Genomic DNA, 23,010 nt, shown 5'->3' with positions numbered 1-23,010 from the left:
CAACTGTGGAAGTGACTAGGGCAGCTACAACGGTGGCTGACTCTGATTTTGATGAAGTAGTTGATGAAGCAAGAAGGATGCTGGTGACACAAGAAAGAACGTTTGGGAAAAGGAAGAGAACTGCTGATGATGATATTGAGGCAGACTATGAAGAAGAGGTTCAGCAGTTGATTCGCAGATCTAGAAGAGAACGGGCAGGTATGGGTTCAGGAGCTGGAGAGACTTCAAGGATAGTACGTTTTGCTCCACCCGCCTTGTCCGATATTGTATCGTTGCCGCCTCCAACGCTTACTCCGTCGGAGATTGTTGCACAGGTTATTGAGTCGACAGTGGTTCACACTGCAGGGTTGTCGGTCATGATACCACCTGCGGTTACGTCCACAACTACTTCTGATGTCCCGGTTACATTTGAAATCCCACCTCTGTACACTCAAGATTTATCACATATGGGGTTCGATTTCGATGCAACCTTATCAGACTCGGAAAGAATAGTGGCACTTGAACGGGTCGTGGCTGAGCAATCAAGGATAAATCTTATCCAGACCAAGGCTATTCAGCGCCTAGTAACAGAGAATCAGCTGCAGTCGTCCCTACTGATTGAACATGGAAAAATTATAGATGCTATGAAGGAGTTCTTGGCATCTCACGGGGAGACGAGCTGTAAAGGCGACGAGCTCAGGACAAAGAAGAAGAATGACAGAGACGATGATCCCAATGCATCGAAAGGTGCAGGTGGTGAGTTGCCAAGAACTACTCAAGCTCTTGGGACAACCACAGCTCAGGGGGAGTCTGCAGGTGCAGCTGGTGGTTCTGGTGGTGATGAGGTGGTGATGGTAGATGACGAGGAGATGGAAGATGATGTGATCAATGCCTTGAAGGAGTTGGATGATGATATGTTAGATGTTGATGATGTGTGTGATGATGATGTGCTGCCATTAGAAGAAATTGAGAAGATTGGTGCACAGATAGTGATAGAAGATGATGTTGAAGAAGGTGAAATTGTAGAGGAGAATGTTGAACACGAGCTTCCAACCGTTGAGAAGTCGAATGTATGTGAAGATACAGTAGTTGATGATACAGAATGGCAGGAGCAGCCTAGATGGAAGGAAGGCTATGCTCATTGGTTTATCAAAACGAAGAAGCCAGTGGTACCTACAATGTTCAAGAAAAGTTATAATATTAAAGGGTACGCTGAGTCAAAGAAAGGCATTATCTGTTGGTTATATGATGAACATCTAAAAGTGTTCGTGGTGAAAAGATATGATGGGATCCAATACTTTAAGAGGACGTTGAGATCTCTAAATACCTTACCTGAGTGTGAGGTAAAGGATTTGGCCAGACTGGGGTTGATTAATAGAAGTGATGATAATATGGCCAGAGTTATTGGGAAGATAGTATGGAAAGAAAGTATTAAAGAGAAAAAGTTTGAGTTGTTAAAACCACAGAAAGGGAAATTAGTTGAAGATACTGAAAGAGGAATGAGAGCAGATGGCAAACCTTGGATGGTGATGAAATATAAGCCGATTCGGTGTTTGAAAGAGGTTCCAATGAAGACTATGCCTCAAGATGTGCTGAAAGATCTTAAATGGTGGTATGTGGATTGCCAGACTGCTGAAGCCGTGATGGAAGACGAAGACGAACAAGAAGTGCTAAGAGTGTATGATCCGATGCATCTTGTTAATTTATCTAAAGCTGATCTGCAGGTGTTAAACGAGAAGAAGATATTCTATATTCCTGCTTGGAAAGACGAAGCGAGGAAATATCAGCGAGTAGTCACGGTCTGTGTAAGAGAGGGAGTGCATGCATGAAGATTACAAGACAAGTGCTTAAAGATAAAGATATGAAGCTACTGCCAAGGGGGAGTCTGTTGGTGCATAATGTCAGTAGTTCATAGTCGTGTGTCTGTAATCGAGTCTGTAATGTTAATTGTGTTTTGTTTATGTTTAAGCGAAGTTACTGACAAGTTCGCTTATCAGGCGAACTTGTTAGTCAAGCGAAGTTAGCAACAACTTCGCCTGAACATATCAGGCGAAGTTGTCGTAAATATATACCTAGGTTATGGCTTAGGTTAAGGTGTTGATCTAGTTCGTTCAGTTCGTGAATTGTAAGTTGTCAGACGTGTATTCGAGAGTTCTCTGTAATCAGTGATATTACATCACGTGTTTTGGTTATAATATAACGTGTGTTCGTTTATTCGTATCGTGTGTTTGTTTGATTAGTTTTCTACGCTCGTAACGACCTACGCAGGGATTCCGCACCTACGTAGATCGAGATATCTCGTGTAGATCCATCCAGGGAACCTACAGGTTATTGTGTTTATCGACGACATTCTTGTGTACTCTAAAAGTGAATCCGATCACGCCGGTCATCTCGTGGAAGTGTTGGAGGCTCTGCGGAAGAACAAATTGTACGCGAAATTTTCTAAGTGTTCCTTCTGGTTGCGTGAGGTTCAATTCTTGGGTCATGTTATTAACCCGAGTGGTATTCTGGTTGATCCTGCAAAGGTGGAAGCCGTGAATGAATGGGAGTCTCCTATGTCTCCATCTGAAATCCGTAGTTTTCTGGGTTTGGCGGGGTATTACCGCCGCTTTTTTCCCGATTTTTCGAAAATTGCTTCTTCACTGACCAAGTTGATAAGAAGAGTGTTAAGTTCATTTGGGGTACGGAGCAAGAGGAGGCTTTTCTCGAGTTGAAGAACAGATTGACGCATGCCCCAATTTTAGCTTTACCTGATGGCACCGATGATTTGGTAGTGTATTCTGATGCCTCTTATCAGGGGCTTGGGTGTGTTTTGATGCAGCGAGGTCGAGTCATCGCTTATGCCTCACAGCAGTTGAAGCCTCACGAGGCGAATTATCCTACTCACGATTTGGAGCTTGCGGCCGTTGTGTTTGCGCTTAAGTTGTGGTGGCATTATTTGTACGGTTTTCCCTGCGTTATCTATACCGATCATAAGAGTTTAAAGTATTTCTTCGAACAAAAGGAACTGAATATGCGCAAGCGTCGATGGTTGGAGTTGATTAAGGATTATTATTTGGAGATTATGTACCACCCAGGTAAGGCTAACGTGGTGGCTGACACGTTTAGCCGGAAGGAGAGACCGAAGCCGATCCGTGTAAAATCTTACCAGCTTATCCTTAAACCCGATATTTTGAAGCAAATAGCCAGTGTTCAGAATGAGGCTTTGCAGGTGGAATGGATTATGTCAGAACGTGTTTGGGGTCAAGAGAAATTGTTGGAAGACGTCGGTGATGGGGTGAAATATAAGGATGGTCGTTTATGGGTACCGAAGTATGGGGGATTCAGAGATAAAATTTTGGATGAGGCACACAAGTCGGGCTATTCTATTCACCCGGGCGCGACCAAGATGTACCAAGACTTGAAGAAAAATTAATTGGTGGCCTGCGATGAAATTTGAGGTGGCTTAGTATGTGAGTAAGTGTTTGACGTGTCTGCAAGTTAAGGCCGAGCATTAGAAGCCGTTTGGGAAACTTCAGCCTTTGGAAATACCTGAGTGGAAATGGGAGCATCTTACTATGGATTTCGTGACTAAACTGCCTCGTACTCCTAGGGGTAATTATGACACCATTTGGGTAATCGTGGATAGACTGACCAAGAGCGCTCACTTCTTGCCGATTCGACAGACTTTTAATTCCGAGCAGTTGACCGAAGTGTTTATTCGTGAGATCGTTTCTAGGCACGGGGTGCCGGTATCTATTGTTTCGGATAGGGATACGCGTTTTACCTCCAGGTTTTGGAAAAGGTTTCACGAGGAGATGGGCACCAAACTCCTCATCAGTACTGCCTATCATCCGTAGACGGATGGTCAATCCGAGAGAACCATTCAGACTCTTGAGGATATGTTAAGGGCCTGTGTAATCGATTTTGGGGGCAGTTGGGATCGTCACTTATCGTTGGTAGAGTTCTCGTATAATAACAGTTATCACGCCACGATTGGGATGCCACCGTTTGAGATGCTGTATGGTAGGAGGTGTAGGACTCCAGTCTGCTGGGGTTCCATTGTACAGAAACAGTTGGGTAGTTTGGAGGTAGTTGAGGCCACGACTGAGAGGCTCGATAAAATTAAGGCGTAAATGAAGGCCGCTCAGGATCGTCAAAAGTCCTATGCGGACAAAAGGCGAAGGCCCATTGTGTTCGAGGCTGGGGATCGGGTTATGTTGAAAGTTTCTCCTTGGAAGGGCATTATTCGTTTTCGTGAGAGGGGGAAGCTCAGTCCAAGGTTTATCGGTCCGTTTCGTATTTTGGCCCAAGTTGGTGAGGTAGCTTATAGGCTGGAATTGCCCGAGGAACTCGCGGGAATTCATCCTACCTACCACGTGTCCCACTTGAGGAAGTGTTTAGCGGATGAGGAGGCCCATGTGCCTCTTGATGATATTGAGCTTGATTGTAAGCTGAACTATGTGGAGGAGCCTATTGCTATACTTGACCGTCAGGAAAGACGTTTGAGGAACAAGGTGGTTAGGCAGGTGAAGGTGCAGTGGAGGCACCGTAGGTGTTCTGAAGTTACTTGGGAATCAGAAGATGAGATGATGAAACTGTATCCGCAGTTCTTCCTGTCGCATCGGGATTCAGGGACGAATCCCATTGTAAGGGGTGGACTTGTAACGCCCGTCAACTTCCGGTTTAATGATTTAGCGCGTGTAAAGTATGTATAACTCTCGGGACTTAACCGACGTTTCTCGGAAGCCTTTACGTCATCCCGGTACGTCTAATCGCTTAGCATTTCTTCCAACCTGTATTATTATTAAATTCCAGGGGCTAGAATGAAAATATTTTATAATATAACATTAATCAAAAAACCCTAACCCTCCCCTTGTGTTGCTGTACGATTGGCGCAAAGAGACCAGCCCCCCCTTCATTGCTTCAACTTTTTGATCGATTCCAAGCTCATAGAAGTAGTTCAAGGTATGTACTACAATCCCCAACACTCTTTTTGTTCACCCCTAATCGTTTTGATGCTCAATTTTGCCGAAACTTTTCGTTGGACAGATTTTCGGCCAAGGTGTAATTGACCCACTTCCCGTGGATAAAAATTAGAGTTTCCGGCGTAGAAAGATTCCCAGGTATGGCATTTACATCATATTAAAATTTCTTAGCCATTGGAGGTGTTTAGGTCGGTCAATCGATTTTAGTTCGAAAACTAGGGTTTATCGGGTGTAGAATTGCAAATTGTTGAGTTTGATGCGTTAATCGGTTGGATGACCAACCGAATCAGTTTGTATGGCCCTAGGGGAGTCTAAGGGCTGTGGGAAAATTATTTTTTTGATGCTCGGGGTTGTTTTGGTTGGTGCTTCGTCAATCGAGTCGGCGGTGCGTGAATTTTCGTTTAAATGTTAAATTGAGAGCTGTAAAGAGGAACCGTCAACTATCAACTCGGGTGACATAATTATGATGAATGAAAGGATTAAAATGGGGATTTGGTCCATTTGGGGCTGATTCGTTTAACAATTGGTTTTAAGGTTTATTACGCGTGTATTCGACTCGATTTGATTACCGACGGGCGAGTTGTGCATCATGGTTAGCCCCGACCTTAATCTTAGGGTGGATTTGGTTAGTTGAAAGTTGTTGGACCTTGGTCCAAGTTGTTGGGCCTTGAGCCAAGTGTTGGGCCTTGGGCCAAGTTGTTGGGCTTGAACGGCCCATTAGGCAAGAGTGTTCTTACGGTCTAGCTTAGTAACACTGTTTGTATACTTTACAGGCCCTTGCTTGTGATTGTGTACTTAGGGATTTCCTAGCTCGTTGCAGGTGTTCGATCGATTTCAGGTGAGTTCTTGATGCCCCGTTTAACTCTTTTTATGTTTTGGGCTAGCATGCACACCTAAGTGTTTTCTCACTTGATGAAATGTTTTAAACGATTTTACATAGGCTTGCTAGTATTGGTAGGCCTTGGAATGTTATAGAATGTGTGTATGTATATATATATATATATATATATATTTTAGAATGGCCAATATTTGGCGAATGTTGTAGTCGTCTCGACTACTGAATGTTGCGTATGCCTACTTTGTGTTTGCATGCGCCGAATGTTACGTGTTTGGGTTGTACGTTTTCTCTGCCCTGAATGTTATTATTGATTGTTATATATATTGATATATATATAGGAATGCACGTATAGAGATGCTCATACATAAGGATGACTATTTATTGAATGTGGTGACTTAACCGATGTATTTCCGTTTACCATCTTAAAACTGTTGGAATGATTATTAAGACTTTTGTTACTTATTTAAAACTTGAACCCACTCAGCTTAAGCTGACTTTGTGTGCATGTTAGTGTGAGTTTCAGGTTAGGAAGAGGATGCCTTATTGCTTGGACGTGCACAGAGCTACTTGGACACTGAAGGGCATACGAGAATGGAAGATTTTATTATTAAACATTTATTTTTAAAAGTTTTGTTTAAAGATAATTATGTTGATTTTGGTCAAAATTCCCGAATTTTGGGAACTCATTTACTTATTTACGTTTTCCGCCGAATTATACTCTGTGATACTTATTTTAATGAAAAGAATTGTTTTCAAGTTTAATTACTTTTATGAGTGTTTTGAATGATTACCAACTATGGGGTTCTCGGGGTTCGGGGCCTTACATTTAGAAATGCGATTTTTACATCCATTTGGTGAATTTCCAAATTTCATAAGGCCGGGATTGCAAGAACCAACCTTATTAAGGTTATTCGCGTGACCGGCGAGTAAGTATCAAAATAGTCTAAACCTTCCTTTTTTCTATACCCTTTGATCACTAACCTTGCCTTGTATTTATCAATACTTCCATCGGCTTTCATCTTCCTTTTGAATATCCAACGATATCCAAGGGGTTTACAACCTGGCGGAAGATCTATTAACTCCCAAGTATGATTTTGCAATATAGAATCTATCTCGTTCTTAATTGTTTCCTTCCATTGAGGTGATTCCGCAGAGGTAACCGCCTCGCGGTAGGTATTGGGCTCACCCTCAACCATGTAGCTCACGAAATCGAGACCGAAATATTTTTCAATCCTTGGTCTTTTGCTTCGTTTAAGCTCGCCTTCCTCAATTTCGGGTCATTCATGTCTCTCATCATGAATCGTATCATCAATCTCTCTTGATTTACTTGCTTCATCAACCGCTCTTGATGAACTCGCATGTGTTTTCCTTAAACAGGGAAACACATTTTCGAAAAATTCGTTGGTCCTCCACTCAACAATAGTGCCTTCATGTACATTGGGATTCTTGGACTCATGTACAAGAAACCTATGCACATTACTATGGTATCCAATGCATATACAATCCACGGTTTTAGGTCTTATCGTTAGTGCCTTTGGTGGCAGAACCGTCACCTTGGTAAGGCACCCCCACACTCGAATGTATTTGTATGAAGGTTTTTTACCCTTCCATAACTCATACAGAGTCACGTCCATTTTCTTGCGGGGTATCTTATTCAAGATATAATTGGCCGAGAGAATAGCCTCCCCCCCCCCCCCCTAAGTCATATCTCACGCCCGAGCTAATCAACATGGCATTCATCATCTCTTTCAATGTACGGTTCTTTCGTTTCACAATGCCATTTGATTGTGGAGAATAAGGTGGGGTACACTCATGTATTATGCCACTTTTTCCGCATATTTCCGCAAATGGTGAAACATATTCACCACCCCTATCACTTCGCAAAGTTTTTATTCTTCGTTTTTGTTGATTTTCAACCTCATCTTTATACAAGATAAACTTGTTTACTGCTTCATCCTTACTTTTAAGTAAGTATACATAGCAATACCGAGTACTATCATCAATGAACGTGATGAAATACTTATTTCCACCTCTTGTGGGAGTGGCTTTTAAATCGCACACATCAGTGTGGATTAAATCAAGGGGTTCAGTTATTCGTTGAACCGATTTGAAAAGCTTTCTCGTTAGTTTGGATTCAACACATGTTTCACATTTATATTTTGAATTGATTTTAAAACATGAAATGCTATTTAATTTAATTAAACGTCGAATTGAATTAAAATTTACATGTCCTAGTTTACCATGCCAAACACCAGAATTAGAATTTGACGACTCAAGCATGTAAATAGAAATTGAAATTTTATTCATAGAATTTTTTAACAACAATTACATTCAATTTGAACATAGAATTGTCGGCATAGCCCTTGCCAATAAACATTCCATTTTTCGATAAAATAAATTTATCCGATTCAATCACCAAGCGAAATCCGTGCTTGTTGAGCATCCATCCCGAGATAAGATTCTTGCGAATCTCGGGAACATAGAGAACTTTGGTCAACGTGAGCTTCTTGCTGGAATTTCACTTCAAGACCACATTGCTTTCCCCCATGATGTCCGCAATCGCTTTATTCCCCATGTAAAGCTTCTGGTCACCCGCCGCCTCTTTGAAATTCTTAAAGAGTTGTTTGTCGCGGCAAACATGGCGTGTCGCCCCGGTGTCAACGTACCACCCTTTGGGAGCGTCTCCCACAACGTTGACTTCCTTGATGAAAGCCGCTTCCTCGGTAATCATTGCCATGAGAGGAGTGCCATCCTCTTCCACCAAATGCGCGCGCTCGTGCTTTGGTTTCTTGCACTGGTTCGCCCGGTGCCCCGTCTCGTTGCAGTTGTAACATGGTTCTTGGAATAGTGGAGGCTTCTTTTTCACAGCCCCTGTCTTCATGCCAAGGTCCACTTTCGCTTTTCCTTTGTTACCATTGTCTTTGCCCTCATTCCCCCAATGGAGGATTAACCGTACTCGACTAAGTTAGCCTTGGCGGAAACATCCACTAGGCTACCTTTTTGAGCTCTCTTATTGTCTTCTTCTATCCGAAGTCGAACAATAAGATCATCAATGGTCATCTCCTTTCACTTGTGTTTAAGATAATTCTTAAACTCAACCCAACAAGAAGGCAATTTTTCAATCATCGATGCCACTTGAAATGTCTCACTAAGTGTCATTCCCTTAGCAAAGATGTCGTGAAGTATAACTTGCAACTATTGGACTTGACTAAATACAGTCTTGGAGTCAACCATTTTATAGTCCAAGAAACGGGCGACAACAAATTCTTTGGTAGTCTTTATTGAAGAGTAGACGTTATACAACACGTCAACTAAACCGTTTAACACATAGTTTCTACATAAGAATTCCGAATGCTTTCACGCATCTACCGCACTCAAAGCTTGAGCGTCGGTCTCCCCCTCTGCGTTAGTGGTTGGGGGAGCGGATTCTGTCAAGAACCTCACAAGGTTCAAGGTGGTCAAATAGAAGAACATCTTCTGTTGCCACCGTTTAAAGTGCAAACCCGAGAACTTCTCGGGTTTTTCAGCGTGATTAGCCATGGTAGTTGCTCTTACCATAACGGACAAAGGCGTACCGGTAAAGTTGCTCGATGACGGTGACGCCATTTTTTCTGAAAAAGAAACTATGCTAAGTTAGTTTTTTGGAAATATTAATAGTGGTCGCTCCCACTAAATTAAAGTTATGCAAAACTTTTTAATCCGAACACTCGAATTAATGCACCGAAGGTGTTCTAAGTCCAACCTTGAAGGGAACAAAAAATGGGTTTTTCCAAGAGTTTAGCGTTAAAAATCCGAATTGTAACCGGTTTTTGTTTCTACAAAGTCGCTCCTCTGAATAGAAACGAAAAAAAAATGTTTTTTAAATACACAACCGCATGAAACAAAACTAGTTTGAGTCACATGAGAATGTGTTGAATACACAAACGGTGATTTTTTAAAAATTTGTTTTAAGATTGTAGGAATCCGTTCGCGTATAAAAATAAAACACTTTTAATAAAGTAATTACTCCCTCCGTCCCGGTCAAAGTGTCTTAGTTTGAAAACCACAAAGTTTAAGGTGTATTGAATGATTACTTTTTTTGCTAACCAAATGACAATAATGCCCTTGGAAAATGGGTCCACCATATTGTTTATTAATGCTAGTTGTGTGTGCTTAAGGGTAAACTTGGAAATTGACTAATAAATTTTGAAAGGGGACATTTGTAATGGGACAAATAAAAAAGGAAATATGGACACTTTTTATGGGGCGGAGGGAGTACAATACAAGGAATCAAACCAATCTAGGAAAGCAAGTAATTACAATACGAATTACACCGGAAAAATCAAAACTACTGTACAATTGAAATAAAATAGTGTAAGAAAGGTGTACAAGAAGAATTGTGTCACGGTCTTTGTGGCCGAGGATCGTGTTTTACACGGGGACCTTAAAACAAATTCCAGGTCTCTCCCCGTTTTGTTTTCCAGGGTACAATGGCCTAAGCAATATGTACTGCCGGGGAGGGCTCTAGCACCCGAATAGTACCTTAAAGAAAATTATGAAGATGATCAATAATGTTGGAATTTTTTTGGGAGAAAGTTGGAGAAAACACAAGAGAGAATGTGTTATTTTGTGTTTTTTGTATTTGTGTTTGTGTTTGTGTGTCTACAACCAAGGAGCTCCCTTGGTATTTATACTAGTATAAAGTTAAAACCATTCAACCATCATTAATGAAAAAATTGAAATATTCCAATCAATATTAACCAAGGCATTTAACTTTTAACCAAAACTTAATGACATGTTGAATGGTCTTGACTAAATCAAAGGTTTTTCAATATAATATAAAAGAATTCATAATTAGAATATATTTTATTTACACAATATTTTCCAACAAATTAATCGTGAACCGTTTGCCAGAAAGTTCGTTTATTTAATTAAGGAACGGGCATTAACAAAAAAAATTGTGATCATTTCATTAAACAAACAAACATGAACACGTGTTTCGTTCGTTCATTTACGTTCGTGAACGTTCGTTTATGTTCGTTTACATATTAATAAAAAATAATTAAATATTATCTTGAAGAGTTATCTACTTAATGTTTTATATTTGCTTATTTGTGTTCATTTAAATTTGTTTATTCATGTTCATTTATGTTTGTTTGTGTTCATTTACATTTGTTTATATATATATATATTCATTTATGCTTGTCTATCTTTGTTTAGTAATGGTCATTTATGCTCGTTAACTGTTCTTTTAAAATTTAAACAAACAAACACGAACATGTTCATTTGTTAAATAAACAAACACGAACACAAAATATGTGTTTTATTAAGTGTCTGTTTTCGTGTTCGTTTAAAGTTAAACGAACGAACATGAACATGCTCTTGTTTCGTTCGGTTCGTTTATAGGCCTACTAGAGCCTTAGAGGTTGTTTTTTTAATTTCTAATAAAAAAACTAGCTTTGTCAATAATAAATTAATATTACTAAAAGCATATTAAAACTCGCATTTGATCCATTCGGGGGTGTAATATATGCTTTCTTTTCAACCACTTGATTGGTCTAATGACAAAAGTGTACGTCATACAATCAAATAGTTATAGGTTTAGTATTACTTGAGACATGGGATGAAATATGTGGAAAAAAATTAAAATAAAAAAGATTTCCTTTCTTGGAAGGTTGAGGGTTCAAATTTCTAAACATGCAAACTAGTTGTTAAAAAAAACATGTTAAAATATGGTCAAATGATAAACACACCAAGTTTTAGGGTCCATTGTATTCGCACCTCTATTTATGGTGAGACTATGTATTTATTAAACATAAAAGGCACATTAAGTTAAGTTGCAACTTATATATTATAAAATTCTTATTATTTTTTTAGAACAAGAGGACAATTTAAACTAAGAAACTAGAAGTAGAAGTGGAAGATTACAAAAATAATATTTGATTTTGAAGCCACTATGTTCTATTCAGTGGCGGATCCAGAAACTTTGCTCAGTGGGGGGGAATTAGTAAAAGAACCGTGCTTTGTCCTCTTTTACAAACGAAATGGGGCTAAAGCTTCGCTTTTTATATCGATCTTTCTTTCTTTCTGGAAAGTCAAGACCACGAAGGAAATTATCTAAATCATCAAATCCAGATTTGAAAGATGGCGCTTTCGTTTCACAAACCTTTCCATAGCACCAAATATAGAACCTGGTAGTTGATTTTAAACCAAGGCAATAAGGAATTAAGATGGGCATGCCACTAGTACAAAAATTGAATTGGGCATGGAACCATTTATTGGTGGATTTTTAAGGACTTTTTGATAAAATAGGCTTTTGAATTAGCTTTTAAAATGAAAGAGTGCAAGACTTTTATGGCCAATGAATAAAACTCAAGGGGGCATCTTTAATATTAGATCTATTTTTGCAAGAAATATACTAAGAAACTCATGAAATATGTATACAGGCTCAGAAGTTGAGTGGGGGCTAATACCCCCCTGACAATAAAGTCAATCCGCCACTGGTTCTACTTAATCTTGCATTTCTGATTTGTAGTATTGCACCATAGGAAGGTAAAGTAAACGTCTTCCAGAAATTTAAATTCCGACGGCAAATTCTAGGAGAAAACCGTTTTGTTTATGAACCGCTATATTGGCCCAACAACTCCTTTTTTTTATTTTCTAATGAAGGATCATATCTTCAAGCCAATCGAGAAGATTCATTGAAAATTGGTTTAAGAGAATTGACACCCCCATCCACACTGATACCAAGTCCTATAATCTTACCAAAACGCTACAATTCCGAAAAACATTTTGTGTAGATTCCAAATTATCATCACACATCGAACAAATTGTCAATGGAACATCAATTAAATCCGATCTTAGTTTAGACGAGTAGGAATCCTGTCTAACATGATTCTCTAACACAAGTACTTACCTTTTATGGACGGACTTTAAACCATGATTTATGCCTCATTCCATGACCGAGTACTATATTATCCAAATTCACCTGAACTCCTTTGATCGAGAAACTGACTGAACCATTAAGATTCCACATCTACCCCTGATTAGACAACGTACCTAACATGTTAAGAATAGCAAGTAACTTGTTTAGATTAAGAAATAATAATGTACATTATGTAACTAGAAATTAAATGATAATGTATGCGTGTGTATGTATGTATAAACTAAAAAAGAAAAATCAAAAGAGTCCGCTTTTGTAAAAGAAAGAATGCTTGAAGGAAAATGAATGGTTCTCAAGGGTTCTCATTTGCAAATAGTTCTCACACGATTCCAATTACACACACACACACACACATATATATATATATATGTGATGAATATCAGTACAGAACTTTTAAATTATTTAAGAACTTGAATAAACTTTTAATAACTAACGTTTTTTATAAAAAAATTTGTGTGTATGTATACAGAGAGAAAGAGAGAGAGAGAGAGAGATTGAGAGAGGAAGGTTAAATAAAACACACCAAATTTTGTGAGTAGAGTAAGAAACAATCAAATCTAACTACTATATTAAAGCAATGCATATCCACATAGCCTTTATATAAGCTATCCACATTCCACCTCAACAATTTCAAAAATTATAATTTATACACAAGTTTCCATTTTTGCAATTTCCACTTCATGAATGATAAAATGAAAATATGTTAGTGGAAATCGAACTCACTACATTGCTTTTAAAATGTTTATAGCTTACCAATTCAACTATGATGAATTCATATTAACCTTATCTTTTTCTTAATTGGTATATATTCATAAGATATGTTATTATGTATATTATTAAAGTTAACTTTTTTGTTTTATTTTTTTAACCATTCGTGTAACATATAGGCTCTATCCTAATTGTGATATATGACAAAAACTTATTATAACTAATAGTGTCTTTCGTTCTATGATTTTCATTAATTTAAGAAGTTATACCTAATCATTAAGGTGCTGTTTATTTGTTGAGAGATAAAATGTCTGCAGTCTGCGAACCACATCTGAAGTCATCTGTAGCAGAAGAGGTGGACCAAACCTCTGCAGTCTGCAAGAAGAAGACTTTGGTTTTTTAACGTCTGCAGACTGCTAAAATAAAACAGAAATCTTTAAATAAGCTGAAATTTAAATAAAAAAGTCATTCATCATCGAAATTTAAATAATAGTCAAACAACAGTGCAATAATATTCATAAAAAAACAAGAACATTTTTTTCAAATAATTTATTCGGTACTTTATGCATTAACTACTCCGCAATTTCATCTCGTAACTGCGTCATATATTCACGATCTGATGCAGTGCCCTGCGCTTCAACCTCGTCTTCATCAGCAACGTGCACATGAGTCTTTCTAAATGACACATTGGGTTGATCGTATTGTTCAAACAACTCATTGCTCAAACCTTCTTTCCTAATAAAATTATGTAGTGCAAAACATGCAACAGTAAGGTTCCTTTGTGTCTCCAACGAAAATGGTGCCATCCTCTTCAATATAGGGAATCGTGCTTTCAAGTCACCGAAAGTACGCTCAGTGACGTTCCGAAGTTTTGCATGTGCATGGTTAATTTTTTCTTTATTTGTCAATGAACGTCTCCGACGAAAATTTCTAAGCCAATACCTCACATTACAGTACGGAGCCATAAATCCTCGCGTGTGTGCATACGCGGCATCACAAAGATAATATTTCTCTGTAAAGATATATTAGTTAATTGGAATATTAAACTAAGATAGAAATAACTAACAAACAATAAACATACCTGGTGGTGGAAACGGGAATGGCACATGTGGATCTGATAATGCCTCTGATAATATTCTAGAATCATGTGCTACCCCTTCCCAGCCGGCCACGATGAAGGTAAAAATCATGTTGAAGTCACAAATTGCTAATGCGTTTTGATAACAACCCCCTTTTACCTTCTCTATATAAATCTTGTTCCTTAGTAGGGACAATAGCATGTATCAAGGTTCCGTCTAGTGCACCAACCGCTCCTCTAAAAACCCGTCATAGCCTCTTATTATGTCCCGGAATGTTTGGATTCAGATTGAAAGAAGTTGATACTATCATATCTTTAGCGAAAAGCATCATTTTATCCAACACCTCATAAAAAAATTTATGAATTTTTTGCTTTGAGTGTTGAAATCTACGCTTGATAACTACGTAACGTTGATTATGACCAATTATCATCAAAAACATATCCATCTTCTTCTCGACCGATACATGTTTACTATCATTTAACGAATAATTTGTCCTAAAAAGTTCACATAGTCGGACAAATGATTCACGAGACATACGTAGCAATTCATTGAGTTGTTTGGGATTTCCTTGGAATAACTCTAACGTGTATTTATGCCCCATCATAGTCGAATCATTGTCTCGCATTCATTTCAAACATCTCCTCCAAAAAAAGCGGATATACAAGTACATAAGAATTACTAGAAGTAATTTCTTATCTTGATCCATTATGATCCTATGATAATAAAACATAAACAACTATTAAAAATAAACATCCATTAAACATCAATAAAAACAATTAACATAAAATCAAAACAACCATTCTACATAAAACCAAATAAACCCAAAAGCATACAATGTCATCGATGCATACAATGTCAACATAAACCAAACAATCATTCAACATAAACCAAAAGCATACAATGTCAACATAGTAAAAACACATCTAAAACCCCCAAATACCAAGTTCTTCACTACTTTAATATTCCTAAACTTGTACCCGTCATCTTGATCCACCCTTTTAACACTTCGGGAGTATTTGGCAATTTGTAACACCCGTAAATTTAGTTAATCAGCTCGATCGTTTATAAATGTCGGTCAAAAAGCCGGGGTTTCATCTTTCTAATTTAGAGCCTTGTAATACGTTTTAAAAGTCCATTTTTCCATCCTTTTTCCCAAAACATCCCTCTTACGACTTAAAGTATTATATTAGTATGTAACACCCGACATTTTCGTTTATCAGCATGCACGTTGTAGAATTTGTATATTTATCGGGTTTGAACCGGCTTACTTCGGGGACCTCCTTGTCATATCCGTAAGTTGAATTAATTGACTTTCCACCCAAGTTGCTACACACTCCATACTGGAGGGACTAGAGTTTAATTTATTTTATATCATAATATTAAAAAAGAAAAAAACCCTAACCCTAACTCTATTCCTAGCAGCCGATAGGCCTCAAGACCCCCCCCCCTACTCGTTTTTCTTCTGCCCAGCCAAGTTTCAGCCTTGAAAACTTCAATTCAAGGTCGGTTTTATGATTCCCCATGTCTTTTACCCCTTAATTGATCATATTAACGCGTTTATTGGTTGTTAAGGTTGAGTTTTGATGATAACAGTTTGCTGACAGATACGTATACGTTTATTGTAGGGTCTGTAACGCGACTATAATCCATTTTTTTTGATCGATTCTTGATTCCATGATGTTCTTCATTGAGTGTAGTTTCCAGAAAGGTATAATACGTAATTTTTGGACGAGATTTGAATGGTTTTTATGAATTTATAAAATCGAGTGTCAAAGCTGATGCGGGATGACGGATTCTGGTCTGTCTTCCCGACGTCATAACCTTTTTTCGACAAGTCCAAATTGGTTGGTTCCACTTCTGGAAGTTATTATGTTGAGTTAGGAACCAAACCCAATTGGAATCGTTTAATTTGGTTTGGTAATGAATTTTATAAAAATAAAACCATTTTGTTGCGCACTGAAATAGCTGCACGTACCTTGCTGTGTTGGAGGAATTTTTATAATTTTTGTGTCCAATAGAAAAATATAATAAAAATATTTTATAAACCTAATTCATTTATTAAAGTCTGGTAAAAATTTAGTAATTTATTTCAAAGGTTATCCTATGTAATTAAATGCATCTTCGCATGCTAAAATCTACACTTTTTACTCGTTATTAATCGATAAATTCGTTTTAGGCTTAACCAGTGGATTTGGTTAGTTGAAAGGTTTTAGGGGCTGCGGTAAAGTAATTGGGTATGGGTTGGGCCTTGGGCCAAGTTGTTGGGCCTTGGGCCAAGTGTTGGGCATTGGGCCAAAGTGTTCGGCTTGAGCGGCCCATTAGGCAAGTGTGTTCTTGCGTTCTAGTTTAGTAACGCGTTTTGTATAATTTACAGGCCCTTGCTTATGATTGTGCACTTAGGGATTTCCTAGCTCGTTGCAGGTGTTCGATTGATTCATGTGAGTTCATGATGCCCTTTTTAATCTTTTTACGTTTTGGGCTAGCATACACACCTTATTATGATTTTAACCGATTTTAATTCGTTTAAACTATTGGTTTGGTATTGTATGATGTTGTTTGTGGTTGTGCCTTTATGAAAACATGTGTAAATTATATTTTATGCCTTAGGATATTTTAGACTCGTTTAAGGTCATATATCCCTTAAGGTTATACATTTTACTTGTGCTCTAAGCCTCGAGGTTGTTATTAGGCTTAGTATTGAATGCGCAGATTATCCATTATTTATGGATTGTATGTGGTGATATTGTTGGTTAGATGTTTGAATTAGATGTTTGTATGTGTGTATGTGAATGTGTATGTGATGGTAAACTGTGACCGGGTCAAATATATTACTCGGGGAGGACCCGGGGTGAGGAGGCCCGTGTTGCATGTTTATGACCCGGCGGGTCAAATATATTACTTGGGGAAGACCCGGGGTGAGGAGGCCCGCCGTTCTATAAACCGTGGTCGGGTCAAATATATTACTTGGGGAAGACCCAGGGTGAGGAGGCCCGTATCACATGTTTGGTATGTTAAACCGCGACCGAGTCAAATATATTACATGGGGATGACCCGGGGTGAGGAGGCTCGTGTTGTGTGATTTTGTTTTATTAAACTGTGACCGAGTCAAATATATTACTTGGGGATGACCCGGGGTGAGGAGGCTCGTGTGCTTGATTTTAACGGTTTTGTTAAACCGCGGCTGGGTCCGATATATTACTCGGGGAAGACCCGGGGTGAGGAGGCCCGTGCTGCGTGAAAAGATGTTTAATGTGTTATTTACTTATGATTTGGTTAAGAAAAGCTATTTATGATTTATGGACTCATGATTTTCCCCTGCATTCCATACTCATGGAATTTTAAATTGTTTAATGAATGTCGTTTATGAAAACTTGAACTCACTCAGCTCTAGCTGACTTTGTGTGTATGTTAGATTGATTTTCAGGTTAAGGATTTGAGGTTATCGCTTGGACGTGCTGGGAACTACTCGGAAGGTTGAAGGCTTTTCTGGTCGAGGATTTCCAATAAAACGGATATTATATTTATATTTGATTTTTGGACACTTGTACCCATGTTTGGGATTTTCTTTAAATAATTACACTTTTTTTCCGCTGTTATTTACTCTGAACTTGTTTTAAATAAAAACGAATCGTTTGGTTTTAAATTTTTGTGAAATTGTGGATGTGATTACCAACTTTAGGATTTCCGGGATTCGGGGTCTTACACAATTCCATCCATACCTCTCTCAATTCCAACATTCCAAATATACGAAAAGCGGCAAAAATAGAGGGTCCGACTCTTCTAACCCAACCAAGCTTAACTTTTCCTTACAATCACAAATGGTAGGCCCATCTTTGCCTTTAACCAAATATTGTAAGGCCTTTTGCATATCAACTGCTAAATTATCAATATTGACAGATTATGACTTTCAGGTTTTGGCCCTTTTATTTGGATTAGGCTCAGGTGTAGGCTCATGAGTAGGCTCAGGAGTAGGGTTAGGAATCAGGTCAGGAATAGTGCTAGCATCAACATCTTCAGTGTCAACAAAAACATTGTCCATAATCATAAGTTGTTCGACCCGATGACAACAAGAAGAGGTGGAACCAACCACTGATGTTTGGGTTGAGGTCCACTTGCGATTCCCAGTGGCAGTATTACCATTAAATAATCATGCACAAAGATCTGTAAATGGCAATGGGGTTGTTTTTAATGATGCAATCTTCGGATTTCCCTAAACCCAAAGTAGAAAATGGCATAAGTTTTTGTTTATAACTAGATATTAAAAAAATAAAATTTATGAGCATACCTTCTTAAATTCCTTCCATTCCTCATTTGTTAAGGTGAATGTGTTCGTTTGAGCATCATAAATGTTGCCGGTTTTGTTTTTTAAATACACCCATCCTATGTATTTGGCTTTAAGATTATCTTAGGCATTTTTCATTTGTTTTTGACTCAACTCCAACCAAAACTTTTCCTTAAGAACACGTCCTAAGTTGTTTCATGAATCTTTTTGCAAACTCAAACCTTTTCTGCCCACCTTGTTTACCTCTTCAATGGAAGTCTCTAATAAGCATTTTAGATGCTCATTTGACCATTATTATTTCTCTCCCATTTCTGTTAATCAATAGCCAAACCTAAACATAATCAATATTCAAAAACAAAACTTAAACCTAAGTATCTATCTAACAAGATTCATAAGTTAAACCTAAGACAGAAAACAATCATTGTTTCAATGTAAAAACCTAATATAAGAAACCAAACCAAAACATAATCAATATTCAAGTGGTCAATTAACATTAATCAACAACAAAACCTAAACCTAAGTATCTATCTAACAAGATTCATGAGTTAATCCTAAGATAGAAAACAATAATTATTTCAATGTACAAACCTAATATAAGAAATCAAACCAAAAGATAATCAATATTCAAGTGGTCAATTAACATCAATCAACAACAAAACCTAAACCTAAGTATCTATCTAACAAGATTCATAAGTTAAACCTAAGATAGAAAACAATAATTGTTTCAATGTACAAACCTAATATAAGAAATCAAACCAAAACATAATCATTATTCAAGTGGTCAATTAACATTAATCAACAACAAAACCTAAACCTAAGTATCTATCTAACAAGATTCATAAGTTAATCCTAAGGTAGAAAACAATAATTGTTTCAATGTACAAATCTAATACAAGAAATCAAACCAAAACATAATCAATATTCAAGAAGCTTACCCTGACAAAAAAGGTGGAGGATGTAGGAGGTTACTGCGCCGAGGGAGGTGGTGCTCGCCGGTGGAGGTCAAGCTGGTGCTCGTCGGCAGTGAAGGTCGCGGCGGTGCTCGCCGGCTGTGGAGGAGATGGTAGGGGAGGAGATGAAGGGGAGGAGATGGTAAAATGAAAGGGGGCTAGGGTTTTGAATGAGATAGAAGATGCAGAAGACTTGAAAAGAGGAAGGTCCATGTCTTCTAGGATAAGAGGGCGCGAAGGCGTTTTTTTAATGAAATGTCTTCAGAAAAAAAAACAGTCTGCAAGGCTAAAGGTCTGCGCGTGGTCTGCACGACGCAGACATAAGAGGCCAGGAAGATATTCAGACAAAAAACAAACACTGCCTAACTCTTTTCCTAGATTTAAGTTTTCATTAGTTCAAAATTATATTATATACATATTTTATAACTGGCACCATAAACAAATACACTTAATTGCATCATTTCACTGCAATCCCAAGCAATATTGTTTATTGATGTGTTACAGTTCATACGTATTTACTATTGTGTTATTATTCAAATGAAATTCTATTATATTTTAGTTCATATGTATCGAAGATAGAGACAATTATCAGTGTTTGTAATTAATCGATTCTTAATTATGAAGTTATCCGTTTATATTTTAACTCAATTTCAATTAATGGTTGAATGCTTGAATAACTTAAGAAAATTCAGATTTCAAGTAACAAGCATATATCAATTAAACTATTTTTAATTGTAAACAAGTAATGAAAATATAATCACACCTTGGCTCAAGCAAGTAATTAATCAGAGATAATCATCTATCTAGTTGAACTTTCATAAGCATTTGATAAATCAGGTTATCTATCATATCGTAACAAAAAACATCTACACATGTCTGTCGATCGCGACTGACATAGAAATCCCTTCACAGATCAATTGACAAATGTTTGTAATATATACAACTTTTAAAACGATATCACACCCTCCACAAATAAGTATTACTGTAGCCTTTAAACACATGTCAACGGTGCCAATTAACCTTCAACAACATGAATTAATGGCAATACGAAACATCAAAGTGATGCAGATTTATCAAACGATTACAAAACATATTGTTCATATAGTTACAATAGATAAAATAATTGAAATCCTACACACTTTACACCTGGGAATGACTATGGGTAAATTAGCTTATCATGGTTGTGATTTGCCAGAAATCATTAAAATTACGCCAAAGAGTTAATGACCACATTCAATTTTAGCGCGTCCATGCATTGGGTCAAATGACTATTTGTTTATCGAATCTTCATTATGCGTGCAGTAATATAACATATAATAAGTTAACGCTTTACAGTTTCCTCTCAACTTCCCTCTTTATATACTAAATTACATTTTCATAAACACTTAGCAAACTTTTTACGCTAGTTTTTTTCTTGTTGAACTTCTAAGACACATACATACCTTAACTGTCACACCCCATTTAGCAAATTGCGGAAGCGTAAAACAAAAATGTAACGAACACCTCTGGTATCAACCACATTGTTTATAAATGTCACACCCCAACCGACGGCGGAATACGTCGAGGTGAGACGGTGATTGTTCGTAGCACATGATACTACGTGTTACAATAGTCGTTAAATTTAATTTAATATCAAGCAATACAGAGATACAATGAATTGTTTTATAGTCATCTAGGTCCAATCATGCAATCATATATCTTGCATCAAGTAATCTTCAACAAACAAATTTCCAATACTTGAAAAACATGCGAGAGTGTCAACTAAAAATAGTTGGGAGAACATAGGTTTTAATAAAATAAGTTTTAAGTTGAAAGCAATCCATATGTGTTAAGTTACTTTGTATACTTTGTGATTACAACCAAACCTCTGACACGTTTAGCGAGTCGTCTAATCCACGATTAGACTATTATGTTTAATGTTTAACGATCGTCGGATTCTGAACACACAAGCCACTACCTAAGGCCTGCGTGGGCGGGTCGGGCCAATAGATCTATCATCATACTACCACGGGCTTAACAAGTTAATGGTTGTACATGCGATTAAGTATACACTTGTAATGATTGCACATAACGAATATAATGAAATAAATCTTGAATCAAATAGCATGTATAAAACATAAAGTAAATAAGTTGCATGTTTCCACCCCGAAGTATAAAACGTTTAAAAGCATGAAAAGGGGCTATGAACTCACCTTCGTTGATGAATTGAGACTTGTAACGCTTTTGTTTAGAGCCCTAATGTTCAAGAAAGTTGTTAGAATGTGACCCTATTTCGGTGGAATAGAATCTCCGACCTTAGGTTCCCAGGAAAAGGTAAGTGGGTCCATTCACGCTCGGACACGCCACTTGGTTTTTCCTTAGGCCGTAGCCTTTGTGACAGAACCCTTGGTTGAATATCTATAGACTTGGTGTTTGTTTGGAAGTACAATTGGATTTTAGGGTTTCAAGTGATACTTTATGGTTTAGGGGTTTAGATTATCTTTTCTAGAAAAGAATAGGTTGTTTACTGTTCAAGACACGAATTTTTAAAAATATTAAACCTTTGAGTTAGATTACGAAAATTTTATATCTTGTAACCGTATGAGTTTTTTAACATGTATATTTTTTATAAGATTTAAGTGTTTATAAAAAAATATATAAAATTCATAGACTACCGAGGGGTCTGATTTTGAGTCAGTTTAGTAGAAAAATAACTAAAAATCGATACTTTAACAAATTGAGGAGATTCTAGTTGGATAATTTTTATAATTAGAAGATCTACAATATATCCAAAAATTGGGTCATAATTCGTAAACATGAGTGAGTTATGACATTCGTTTTGAGGCTAAAGTTATCTGTTAGGATTTTCAGCAAGACCCTTTGTTAAAGAAACATAATAAAAACGTTTTTAAAGTTTATAAAATTTTACACCAAAAATTACAGAGATACTAGACACATAAATAACCAATTTAGGCTTTTGAAATTCGTGATTTGGATATATTATGACTGAGATCTAAGCGTTGAAATAAAAGGTTTTTCTGCAGAATGAAAGAACAAAACATTATACGGAAATTAGAACTTACTAGGAAGGAAACGAGTTGTGAATCTTTGAGAGGATGATGATCACGAATTTTCAACCTTGGGGCTTTGGAATATGCAGGTTTGGAATGAATTTTAGGGGTGCTAGGGAATTCTATTTATAGGGGTGTTTAGAGAAGAGATTATGATGAATTAGAGATAGAATTTGACTAGGACTTGAATTCAAATTTGGATAAGGCTAATCTTGGAGATCAAGAATAGAATATT

General features: G+C 37.4%; 1 protein-coding gene across 1 annotated transcript; it reads right to left on the bottom strand.

Moving 5' to 3' along the window:
• Positions 1–13,986: 13,986 nt before the first annotated feature.
• Positions 13,987–14,604, bottom strand: LOC143624348 (uncharacterized). The gene is made up of 3 exons (XM_077095044.1): positions 14,496–14,604; positions 14,357–14,426; positions 13,987–14,149 (listed from the first exon to the last, which is right to left on the bottom strand). Exons 1-3 carry the CDS (start codon positions 14,602–14,604, stop codon positions 13,987–13,989), a joined length of 342 nt encoding a protein of 113 aa, XP_076951159.1.
• Positions 14,605–23,010: the final 8,406 nt, after the last annotated feature.

Source organism: Bidens hawaiensis, unplaced genomic scaffold, assembly GCF_021521415.1.
Source record: "Bidens hawaiensis isolate Kalapana, Puna unplaced genomic scaffold, B.hawaiensis_p1.1 tig00003760_1, whole genome shotgun sequence".
Classification (NCBI taxonomy): Eukaryota; Viridiplantae; Streptophyta; class Magnoliopsida; order Asterales; family Asteraceae; genus Bidens; species Bidens hawaiensis.
Note: the sequence above shows the minus strand (reverse complement) of the source record. Positions and strands in the feature narration are given on the sequence as shown.

Bases quoted from the DNA above. Each gene is read 5' to 3' on its own strand.
- LOC143624348 (XM_077095044.1), bottom strand. From the start codon at position 14,604: ATGATTTTTACCTTCATCGTGGCCGGCTGGGAAGGGGTAGCACATGAT. The intron at 14,427-14,495 runs GTATGTTTATTG...ATATCTTTACAG, and splicing joins ATTCCCGTTTCCACCACCAG to AGAAATATTATCTTTGTGAT. The intron at 14,150-14,356 runs GTATTGGCTTAG...TAATTTTATTAG, and splicing joins GCTCCGTACTGTAATGTGAG to GAAAGAAGGTTTGAGCAATG.